Raw genomic sequence first — 12,604 nt, 5'->3', positions numbered from 1 at the left:
CAGGAGAGGAAGTGATGTCACCGGGGATTTCCATTCGTCGGGAGCGATCGCGAGGGGGTGGCCATGAATGAATGGCCGTCCCCTCGTCCGGGATCGCTCCCGAACGAAAACCGACCGCCGCAGGCACCGGGCGGGGGCCCGATCGGGCCCCCGACCCGCGGGAGGCAAATCACGTACATGTATGTGCTTATGCCTGCCCGTGCCATTCTGCCGACGTACATCGGCGTGCGGCGGTCGGCAAGTGGTTAAAGGCACAGGGGTGCACTGATCACCCAGTATATAGAACAATGGCAGCAAAGGTGTCCAGTGCAACCCCCTCACCAAATAACCAACAGTACAAACAAACGGCAACTGCCCCAACCTATGACTGGCCTTAACAACAAGGAGCACATGGAAGGGCGTCGCATGTCAAACAAAGAAGGTCAATTCAGTTTGTTGCAGGCAAGTTGGTAAGTTCAGCTGGGAAATTTTCTTTGTTTTTGTTAATTAAAAATTAAACTGAACATAATAATAATAATAAATTGATGAAAACATACTGTCAATTCAATATGATCAAGAGAAGCTGCCAGTACCTTATTCATTTGTGCAGACTAAATAGTTACTGTAGCACTTTGGTATAGAAAAGATTACTTTTTTATTTTTAAAAAGCCATATCAATATTACACATACCGACATCTCCTGATGGTATACTGGGGCATTTTCTTCAAACATGCCATCTGGTTTCTGCTTCTCCAATAAAAGCCATTTCACAGAGTTGCACAGTACATCTCTGTCAACGCTGATTAAGTCTTGAGATAGGGCAAACACTTTCACAACATAGGCAGTGAGCCTGCGGAAGACAAGTCATAACCAGACTAGTAAGCAAAAGAGTGCCAGAGGTGTCATATCATAAAGGATGGAGTCCCATAAAGTGGACAGAATAAGCACATGTAAAGTCACATTAAGCAGAGGAAAAGATGGAATAAGTACAAGTGGAGTCATATTAAGCAGGGGAGGAGATAAATAAGCCTAAGTGCAGTTATATTAAGCAGGAGGGGGAGATAAATAAGCCCAAGTGGATTCATTAAACAGGGGAGGAGATAAATAAGCATAAATGCATTTATATTAAGCACTTTGGGCTGAACGGTAAAGTGTAACGTGAATATATGTAACAACTGCTGAATGAAAATTGCTGTTAATTGCTACTTCCCTTAAAATGACTGTGTAGTCAGTACCAGGACAGGTGGGGCCTAGTGTAGTAAATTGGCCTCCAGCCATGAGGGGGCACTAACTCACACATGAGCAAATCGATCATTCCAACACTAAAATGATTGTAAAGCTTTTTTTTTTAAATAACAAACATGTCATACTTACCTCCACAACATCCAGGGTCCCCTGGCAGCACTGGTAGCTCCTCCCCACATCGTATAACCACCTAGGAGAAGCGCTCTCCCGGGGGGTTTCCTTGTGTCCATAGACGCAGAATGCTGGACTCGGCCCCATTCCTCCGGCGCCCGCGTCATTGGATTTGATTGACAGCAGTGGGAGCCAATGGCTGTGCTGCTATCAATCTATCCAATTAAGATCCGAGACAACGGACGGGGGGGGGGGGGAAGAGCACGTCTTCGGCATGGGAAATACGGAGCTCAGGTGAGTAAAACAGGGGAACTGGGGGGCTGGTCAGTGACAGAAGTTTTTTAATCCCTTTAACGTAAGTATTCAGTTAAGCAGACAGCATGCAGTTCCTCCATACTGCCAGCATGTGGACTCTTTTGCCTGATGTGAACGTTATATCGATACAAGGGTGGTCACTGTAAATTCATTTTCTGGAGAGGCCTGTGCATATTTTTATTTTTTCTTATATTTTATATTTATGGTAATTATGTGTTGGTGTTTCTTATGTGCACTTTAGGAAATTTTAATTGTATACATTTACAAAAGGTAGATCCTAACCATTTAAAAATAAACAAATATGCAGCACTCGATGGCACCAGTAGTAAAGAACTATTGCTGATGGTATAATCAATAAAGTTAATTTATTGGATTCATGCTGGGATTTAAAATTAAAAACAACTGTCAATGAAAAAATGAGCTGATAAAATTATTAAGCTTCATAAGCACAACTCATTATCATGGTTGAAGTTACATAGTTACATAGTAGGTGAAGTTGAAAAAAGACACAAGTCCGTCAAGTCCAACCTATGTGTGTGATTATATGTCAGTATTACATTGTATATCCCTGTATGCTGTGGTGGTTCAGGTGCTTATCTAATAGTTTCTTGAAACTATCGATGCTCCCCGCTGAGACCACTGCCTGTGGAAGGGAATTCCACATCCTTGCCGCTCTTACAGTAAAGAACCCTCTACGTAGTTTAAGGTTAAACCTCTTTTCTTCTTATTTTAATGAGTTGCCACAAGTCTTGTTAAACTCCCTTTTGCGAAAAAGTTTTATCCCTATTGTGGGGTCACCAGTATGGTATATGTATATTGAAAACATATCCACTCTCAAGCGTCTCTTCTCCAGAGAGAATAAGTTCAGTGCTTAAGTGATCCGAAAATTAGTATATACATACCACCCTGACTTCCAGATGACAAGGGGTTAATGTCAGCAAGTGTGCGCCAAGCTCCGATCCTGATTGGCATACCCAGTGGTTCAATGTGCAGGGAGAAAAATAGAGGTGGAGAGACACCGCTCTCTAAGGTGCACTTAGTGGCTGTATTCAGGATATCAGACTCGCTGTGATCCAGGATGTGTATTGTAGTTCGCGCCTCTAAATGGCATCGGTTAAACTGGCTGATCAGGCTGGCTGGAACCTAGCATGCTGGAGGGCACCCTAGATGGCGCGCACTGAACCCGGAAGCCGGAGGCAGGATCAGGGCTTGAAATGAGGAGTACCAGGAAGCTAGGCTGATCATAAGCTCAAGATAGCCGTGGTGACCGTAACTTACATATTTCACGCTCCTGCACTTTACTAAAGTCAAGGGAGCCAATGACAGCAGACAGAGAGCCCTTCAGCACGCCAGGTTCCAGCCAGCCTGATCAGCCAGCTTGACTGAGGCCGTTTAGAGGTGCGATCTACAATACAAAAGGCAGTACAGCGCAAACAAATAAAACAAGATTAAAATAATATCAGAATCAATAAATATGGCACAAAAACAGTCCTTAATCTTCGTCATAGAAGATAAGTTGATTAAGGAGAACACCAACGAATATCCAGTGCAATGAGTGATGAGCAAATCATATAAGGTGACTTTTGTGACAACCTCCACCATCAAGAGAAATGGCCGGCCACCTCATGCAGTGGACCCATGAGTAAATCAGTCAAAACAACTTCCCTTTAATGGTATTGAGTCAGCAAGCTCTCATAATAGTGTTGCAAACGATGCTGGTATTTATAACTGCACATGGAATCCCTCATCAACTCCAAACTCGGTACATGGAATAAAAGCAACAATATCTAGTGCTTTCTGAATAATCACAACGTATTTATTTAAAAAAACAGTAAATTGCACTTACAACACTTGCACTGTACCCCAGTGCTAAGGATGAATGGCATACAAATAGCGGTGTGTATCCACAAAGATCAGCGTGTAGGACGCAGGTGACGTCACGATCAGGGTTACGTGGTTTCCGTATGAGTTACGTCCCAAAGGGGTGGGGCTGATGAAATCCTGCCCCTTTGGGACGTCACGCGTATGGAAACCACGTGACCCTGATTGTCAAATTTTTTCATTGACAGTTGTTTTTAATTTTAAATCTCAGCATGCATCCAATAAATGAACTTTATTGATTATACCATCAGCAATAGTTTTTTACTACTGGTCCCTTTGAGTTCTGCATTTTTGTTTATTTTTGCTGTCTACTTTTCTTCCAGAAGTTTGCAGCTGCACTGGTGTCCAGCTATTCCTTGCATAATCGTTATGACATGACATACGTTTTCAATGACTGCCAGTTTTAGTGCTTTAGAACTCTTTTTGTTTTCTAGATCTTAACCATTCGCCTACGCTTTGAATGACAATTGCATGGTCATGTATCACCGTACTCAAGAGAAATATTTATCATTTTTTTCACACAAATAGAGCTTTCTTTTGGTGGTATTTAATCACCACTGGAGTTATTTTTATTTTTTATTTTGCTAAACAAATGAAAAGAGACCGAACATTTTGAAAAATAAATGTTTTTCTTGGTGTATATTATAACATTTTGCAAATAAGTAATCTTCTTCTTCCCTGATGTGCGCTGATGATGCTGCACTGATGAAGTGACACTGATGAAGTGACACTGATGGGCACTGATGAGGCTGTACTGATAGGTGCCACTGATGGGTCTTACTGATAGGCTGCGCTGATTGGCATTGATAAGCTGCACTGGTGGGGCTGCAATGATGATCAGTGCCCCGATTATCAGTGTGAACAATATTCTGACAGCCTTGCCGGTTAACGCCTCCCCTTTCCTTCTACAGACACAACGTGGGAGGAAATGAATGCCGACAACTGGCAAGTCTGTTTACATGTAATCAGCTGTGATTGGACACAGCTGATCACATGGTAAAGGACCCTTGTGATTGGCCCTTTGCCCTGATCAGTGATCACTGTGTCCGGTCGGCAAGTGGTTAAATATTTATGTGTGGTGGTGACTGTGTAAGGCTTTTGGGTATATTCTATTTTCAAGCAATAAATCTAACTCTTTCATGATTTATCAAAAAAAAATAAAGTAAATATGTGGACTTCAAACATAAAACAAATGTATATAATGCAGAAGTCTCCATTACCATGTGCTTGATGGTGTTTGAATCCAGGCACCATAGGAACCATCAGGTTTGCGGAATGCCAGCTGACCTGTATAACCTGTTTACCACAAAGAAACAAATGAATGAACATAATCCAATACCATCTCTAGGATAACTTACTGAATCATTAGACATAAAAACAAAAAAGATGGGGTCCGTGTTTCAAGAAATGGTAAATGGGAGGAGATCTCATGCCAGACCCTCAGCATAGTGGTGACATTAAAGTGTGTGTCTGGACCAATAATATGTTCATTACATCTCTGCAATACAGGCATATTTCCCCATGTTTAACCACTTGACCTACGGAAGGCATTACCCCCTTTATGACCAGGGCATTTTTTTTCTATTTAGGACTGTGCTGCTTTAACTGTCAATTGCACTGTCCTGCAACACTATACCTAAACTAAATTTATATAATTTTATATCACTACGTTTTTTTCACTTTACATCGTGTTGTATGCATTTACTCATACATATTGGAGTTTACTGATTTGTCATTGTTTTTAAATTACCCCTGATGACGTAATTTATGACAAAACGATCGTCAGGACAGATACGTACACACGCTACTGCGTCATTTCTGTCTGAATTTTAAAAGGAACCGCGATGAAGAGATGCTCTGGCTCAACATCTGTTTGTTATTAGTTGCAGGGACCTGTAGTTAGGAGTGCCTTATTTCATTCTGTACAGATGTAAAAACCCATCAGAAATGTATACAGCTATTTTTGTACATAATTTATTTGTCCAGTTCCCCATCCAGGTTGTTTCCTTTTCTGCCCTTCCAATTTTATTTATGAGATGCCCTTGCTCCTGGGCCCAGGAGCCATTTTTTAAAAATGTCTCAGCTGAGGGACCAGCTGATTTCTGGTGGGGGTAAGTGTAGCACCCTCTACTTCAGGTAGGTGCTAGAGTTAGATTTTTGCCCAGGTAAATTTGGGCAGGACTAGCTGAAATCTAGGCCTGTTTGTTTTGATCTGGGAGCTGGGGGGGGGGGGGGGGGGTTAGAGTAGGTTAGTGACTCACAGGCAGTGTTCCTTCTTGGTTACCTCCCTCTGGCTTTGAGAAGATTCTGGAAGCAGAGGAGGGGAAGAGAGGTGGAGCTGTCTGGTGTGTGTTAACCAGGGGGCAAACCTCCTTAAATACCTTGGGTCAGCCTGGCTAAGGAGGAGTTGTTTGGGTGGAATAACTGAGAGATGGAGTGTTAGGCTGTTGAGGCCTTGGAGGGAGCCCCCCTGTCTGGGGGGTGACCTTGGGCTTTTCCTCAAAGCTGAAAGGAAATGCCTCCATACACTCCAAATGAGGGGTGACCTGAACAGGAGCAGTAGAGGACAGCGGGGAACACTGCCAGGCAAATCTTCAGGAAGGATTCACCTGTTGTTTTGGTGAGTGACAGGCACAGTCGGGAGATCTAGGAGAGGCATGCCAGGAGTGGATGTAGAGCCAGAGGGAAAGACTGTGATGTTGCTGGCATTGGAGTGGGGCTACTGCAGCCAGGAGGGCAGGCAGAGTTCGCATAGGACTGGGACCAGTCTACCTAGATACAGCTAGAACAGAAGGATGTTTTCTGTTTGCTATTGGTTGCTACACCAAAGGGGCCTGCTGTCTTCTGCCAGAAAATGGCGTATCTATAAAATTAGGCCTAATTCAGAGTTGGGCCTAACCATGTGCTTGCTGTGATAGGAACTAAGTATTGCACAGTAGAGGAAGTAACAGTTCATCAAGAAGCATTGTGCTGGGGGAGTCTGGGGCTTTATAGACTGTGAATAGAGGTTCCAATCTACATTTTCATCAATTAAATACTATTGATCTGGGCATCCCATATTCCCTTGACCCCATCCAAGTTTAATCCCTCAATAAAGCAACAAAAAACAAAGCTGATGGACTGCTCATTGTCTGGAAAGTGACTGGAAGTGAATGCCGGGCTGAGCAGGGTGACAGGTGGAATTACTACACTCAGCGACCCCACGGCGGCACCTCTACAATTGTATACTTACGTTATGTTTTATTTTCAGATGGAATGTATTTTTTTGTACTAAGTCCTGAAGACGCGGTACGAAACCATGAAACCCAAAGGCAACAGAAGCTTTATGTCTAGAACATTATATGTGACACATGTGATGAAATATTTTTCTATTAAATTTTAATTACTTTGTATAATAAAAAGGATATTTTTATGTAATAGCATGTTATCAAGCTTTTTAAAACACCGGTAAGGCTTTTAGTACAATTACACACAATTATGGGGATGATACCTGCCAGTATTTGTGTGATTGATACAGTATTGAATTGAGCCTTCACTATTTAATACAAGGCTGCAAAATTAACACTTTTGGTCTGTCACTGTCTGTGGGGCAGCTATTTGCAACTTGAGTTTCTCCAGAAGTTGCTAGAGGTTCCTTTTATACAGCTCTGGCATTGCCCTTTTCCAACTTAGTTGGCTGTCGTGTCATCTTTGAGGCATGGCTGCTTGGTAATAGGGTGGCATAAGCTTATACTTCTCAGCAATCCAAGAGACACCATGGCAAAGGGCATTGCACCATAATTATAGATTTTAGAAGGGTCCAATGTAGACTGTGTCCACCATAGCCCATATAGAAAGAACAGAGTTTTATTTCTTACCATTATTGATGTGCTGGATGGCCTCTGTTCTGCGATTTATGCCTATGTTTTCCCACTGCCTGGTAGCATCCAGATAATGAGCAGCAATCACAGTGGGAGTCATACTCATCATGTTCTGTTCTCCACAACCCCCAGGTGGTCTGATCAAGTGATTCAGATTGGCTCCATCGATGGCTTTCTCCACCAGCTGGCTAATTGCTGTCCCTGAGAATTGCAAAGAGCTGAATTAAAGCTGATCTCCGTAAAAGTGCCCTTTACCACCCCTCAAACTGTGTTAAAAAAAAGCTACCCAGGGAAAGAAAGGGAAGAAAGAATTAGATGTATTACTTGTGCACTACTATCAGCGCTGAATTCGGATTGCAGCAAGTGCCAGAACTCCTGTGGGCCATGGGAGCACAGCAACCCTAGGACTTGCTGCCATCCTCATATAACCCTCTCTGTTCGTTGGGAGATATCTACCCCCAACCAGCTAATCAATCCCGTGGACAATAAATAAACGTAAACTGCTGCCTTCAAGCTGCATAATCAACATGTACCACAGCACGGGCTGTGCAAGTCTTCCATGAGCTAAAGAGCTGAGCTGTTTATGTACAAAAAGGGACCAATTTATAAAGGAGTGCGCTCTGTTATACTTTGCAGTATTACTCAACACTGCAGCCTGCATCGTCCTGCCCATTCATAAAATGCAGGCCCTGTTTTTAAGCCTGTGGTTCTTCATGAAGTTCTTAACACTGCAGAGAGAACTCTGTCATTGGAGGAGAGATGGTCATGCAACTTTGATGGGTCATGTGACAATGCTATCTCCTTGGCTTTTATTTTAACAAATTGCATTCATTTTTCACATGCTCCAACTCCTGAAGCTGGCAGCGCAGAATGTACATTTGTAAAGCTGGTGGAGCACAATACCTTAAATGGCCACATTGCACTTTTTCTGTTTGATCATTTGCATTTTTAAATAGCCCTACTAAGGGCATAAGGCCAAGTAACTACAGTTTAGGCAGTGTGTCCCCAGGCAGGACAAAGCGTAAAAGTGGAAGCACATTGACACAGGGCTACTGAACAACAAGGCAGTGGTGGCTGGACCAGTAGAGTATCCAAGAACCCTCCCGACCCCAATAGATGGCCACAGAACAGGCCATGTTCTGAGACCTGCTGAAGATGTCATGGAGCAGAGGGAACACTATTACATATCTTCTGGGAATGTCCAAAAATTTGAGAGTTTTGGGAGATGGTAGCTGATACTATTAAAACAATAACAGGAATTGCCATTGGAAACAGACCGGCAACCTTTCTGTTTCTGAATATCCCAATGGCAATAGAAAGATTCAAAAACTCTCTGCTGAGACATTTGTTGATAGCAGCAAGGGCATGTATTCCCGTTCTGTGGAAAAAAAGACAACCCTCCAACTAGAGCACAATGGCTTATGAGAATTGCAGAAATTCAACAAATGGAAAATTTGACAATGACAATGAAAGATCAAGATGAGAAATACCGTAAGATATGGGCTCCCTACTCAGCCTATAGGGAAAGTGTGATGTAGAATATTTGGAATCTGGAAAATGAGAGCTGGTGGATTACGGGGAGGGGGTGGGGGGGAGATGGGAGGGAGGGAAGGGGGTATTATAATTTAATTTTTTTTTTTTTTTTGGTAGATGATAATTAAGATAAGGGAGGGGGTAAGGGATGAATTAAACAGGAGAAGTCACATGGAATCAAGGTATAAACTGGAAATATTGTAAGATATAGCTGTTAAAGACAATGTAGGTGTGTGATGAATTGTAATGTGAAATTTATGGAAAAAAAAGGAAAAATAAAGAATTTCTAAAAAAAAGAACAGGCCATGTAATATAATCAATGGATGGCTACTAATGTATTCATCCTAAATAATTCAATATTATGAGGCTCAATTAGTCAAAAAAGTGGCATTTGTATTTGGTGGGTTATTAAGTTACAAAATCTAGTAATAACAGTGTAAGGAACGCAAACAGCTACCAAGTATAAACTATCACTTGTAAAGAGGAAAATAGTATTCCTTCGACAGTGTATTATATTTGGTGACTTTGACAAGATTCAAACTGTAATGGCTAGATGACTGGGTAAGAATAACTCCAAAACAACAGCTTCTGTGGGATGTTCCCAGTCTGCAGTGGCCAGGACCTATCAAAAGTGGTCCAAGGAAGAAAAATTGGCAAACTGGCAACATGGTCATGGACAGCCAAGGCTCATTGATGTATGTGGGGAGCGAAGGCAGGCCTGTGTAGTCTGATTCATTAGAAGAGCTACTATTGCTAAAAAAGTTAATGCTAGTTCTAATGCCGTGTACACAGGACCAGACTTTTCAACATCAAAAGTCTGACAGAACAATTCCGGCAGACCATTTGATCGTGTGTGGGCTGCAGCGGACTTTTGATTTGCAAAAGTCTGACAGACTTTAGAAATGGAACATGTTTCAAATTTTTCCGCCAGAACTCCGCCGGACCCAGTTCCTACCGAGAAATCCGCTCGTGTGTATGCTAGTCCGACGGACAAAAACCGATGCGAGGACAGCTATTGGCTACTGGCTATGAACTTCCTTATTCTAGTCCAGTTGTACATCATCACGTTCAAATCCGTCAGACTTTGGTGTGATTGTGTGTGGCCAAGTCCGTTCATTCGGAAAGTCCGTCAGAACTCTGTCAGAACTCCGTCAGAACTCCGTCAGAACTCCGTCGAAAGTCTGTCGGACCTTGTCCCTCGAAAAGTCCGGTCGTATGTACGTGGCATAATAGAAAGGTGTCAAAACACACAGTGCATTGGAATCTGCTGTGTGTAGGCTGTGCAGCCGCAGGCTGGTCAGGGTGCCACTACTGACCCGTGTCCACAGCCAAACGTGCATACAATGGGCTACAGTACGTTGAGTATCAGAACTGGACCACAGAGAGTAATGGAAGAAGGTGGCCGTGACTGATGAATTAAGTTTTCTTTTACATCGTGTGGATGGCCGGGTGCATGTGCAATGCTTACTTAGGGAAGAGATGGCACCAGGATGTAGTATGAGATGAATGTAAGGCAGCAGGGCTTAAAGGATCTACTACTGACAGCTTGTCTAATGGAGTCCATGCCTTGATAGGTCAAGGCTGTTTTGGTGTCACAAGGATGACCTACTCAATATTTGGTTGGGGGTCATATGATTATGACTGATCAGTGAATATAATTTCCCAGCCCGCACACCCTGGGAATGAGTAGTTTTGGGGGCATGTCTTAATCATTGACATACTTGCTAAGAGCAGTGGCCCGTAATTCCGCCCCCCCCCAATCCATGTGCCAGATGCATGAATTCCATTGGTTTTCATTTTGCGCACTCCCCCAAAATACAAAATATTGAGCACCAGCCGCCACTGCTTCCCAAAATATTTGTACCAGTCCATAGAACAGCCTACACATAAGACTACCACCTTCCAGATCCAGAACAGCCCACTAAGATCACATCCAATTTCTGGGGTGCCTTTTTAGGTGCCCTGCCCCTAATCTCAGGATAGTTAAACGTTTGCACTGTAATGTAATTTAATACCCTTCTGTGAGTTAATACACATGCTTAGTAACTCAAATAAAGGTGATGGTGTGATCTCAGGATGCAGCCCAGTGCACAGCATCATTTGGACAGAGAAATTAGGTGTCCCAGCAAATCTGGGACAGTTGGCATCTACTGTATGCAATAGGAAATGGACTGCTAGTAGCTACCTCTGTAAGATTTTAATATGTCTTCTTTATCACTTACCTTGGACAGTTACAATGGTCTCAATTTGTGTATTGGGAACAACATTTTTTGTTTCCACTGTTTTGACCAACTCCTCCTGTACTCCAGCTGCAGAATAAAATATTAACAGAACAACATTAACCAATTAATCCTTTCACTGACTGAGCTTCTTCTTTTTTTTTTTTGCACACATGTTAAAATGCACATTTTAGGTCTGACATTTGATTGGAGCCTGAGGCTCTAATTAGCTTCAAAAAGGGTGGGCAGAGCACTATGCCCAGAGCCCACTCGTTGTGTGACAATAGCGAAATAATATTCGCTAATGTCTTCCTGTTTCTCCCGATTGGCCAGGAGTCCTAAGTCCTGATTGAGACACGACTGCCAGGAACCGGAGGAGACGCGGGGGAGGGGAGCCACCGAAGCCATGATCTGGATGGGATAAGGGCTGTCAGGGACCTGGCAGGCAACTAACGAGTGAAGCGGCGGGGGGGAGTGGGGGTTATCGGCAATCGATCAATCAAGCGTCCGAGGGTGGGAGGTGGTTTACTGGCTAGGAGGGGGTAGCTCCTGGGTGGAGGCCATGGGCTCCAGAGCTTAATAAATGAAGTAGAGCTTCACTTTGCGAAGAATACCTGATAACGTGCGAGGAAAATTAAGAAAACTGCATTTTTGCTTGCACATGATTAGACCAGCGGCGGCCATAAGGGACACAGGGTCTCCACCCCCTAATCTGCATGGGCCTGCCCCTAATCTCCATGCAGGGGGCTGGACACATAGATTTCTCCATATTTTTTTTTTGAGGATCTAATTGGCTTCAAAAAGGTTGGGCTTGGGGTGCAAAGCACTGTGCCCTGAGCCCATCCACTGATATTAGCGAATCAACATTCACTATTGTCTTCCTACTTCTCCTCCTGGCTAGTGATGGCCAAACGGTTCGCCCGGCGGTCGTTTCGCGGCGAATTTCGGCTGTTCGCGATTTGCCCGATCGGCAGACTATTGCCGCCGTTCGCCCGGCGGACTTCGGTGTTTACTGTGTAAAAGAACTTTGACCTATGATGACACATCCATCATGGGGTACAGGACATGAGATCCGGCGGCCATTTTACATTCTTTCTTCTGTCACTATAGGGAGAGGTTGCTGTGTGGAGCAGGGAGAGATTGCAGTGACCCAAATCGCTAGCTATTTGGTACACAAAAATTCTTTTCAGGACTGGTATAGGTGTTAGGTGTATATAGGTTTGCTGTGCTATTGATTGTTGCAGCAGCCGGAGTGTCTTTTGTCAGTTTAGAGAAAGGGACAGGACGATGTGTCTGCTGTAGGGACAGTCAGTTTAGTCATTAGCTGTTACTATCAGGTCCACAAAAGTGCTATTCCAGTTATTGTTCCAGTAGCCTCTGTTTTGTCAGTTTATATAGGGACAGGCAGGAAGCAGTGTGTGAGGCAGTGAGGGTCAGTTTAATCAGTAGCTGTTACTATAT

At 43.4% G+C, this 12,604-nt stretch overlaps 1 protein-coding gene across 1 annotated transcript in view; it reads right to left on the bottom strand.

Moving 5' to 3' along the window:
• LOC143961248 (venom factor-like) overlaps window positions 1–12,604 on the bottom strand; it is a 205,025-nt gene that overhangs the window by 71,823 nt on the left and 120,598 nt on the right. Inside the window, exons 23-26 of the mRNA XM_077470483.1 lie at window positions 11,147–11,233; window positions 7,389–7,592; window positions 4,752–4,827; window positions 670–829 (exon numbers count right to left, since the gene is read on the bottom strand). Coding sequence (XP_077326609.1) covers window positions 670–829; window positions 4,752–4,827; window positions 7,389–7,592; window positions 11,147–11,233 — 527 coding nt within the window. The remainder of the gene's footprint in view (window positions 1–669; window positions 830–4,751; window positions 4,828–7,388; window positions 7,593–11,146; window positions 11,234–12,604) is intronic.

The sequence above is a fragment of the Lithobates pipiens genome, unplaced genomic scaffold (assembly GCF_037356315.1).
Source record: "Lithobates pipiens isolate NorthernLeopardFrog02 unplaced genomic scaffold, aLitPip1_a1.2 Scaffold_8, whole genome shotgun sequence".
Taxonomy (NCBI): Eukaryota; Metazoa; Chordata; class Amphibia; order Anura; family Ranidae; genus Lithobates; species Lithobates pipiens.
This window is presented reverse-complemented; position numbering and strand designations above follow the sequence as displayed.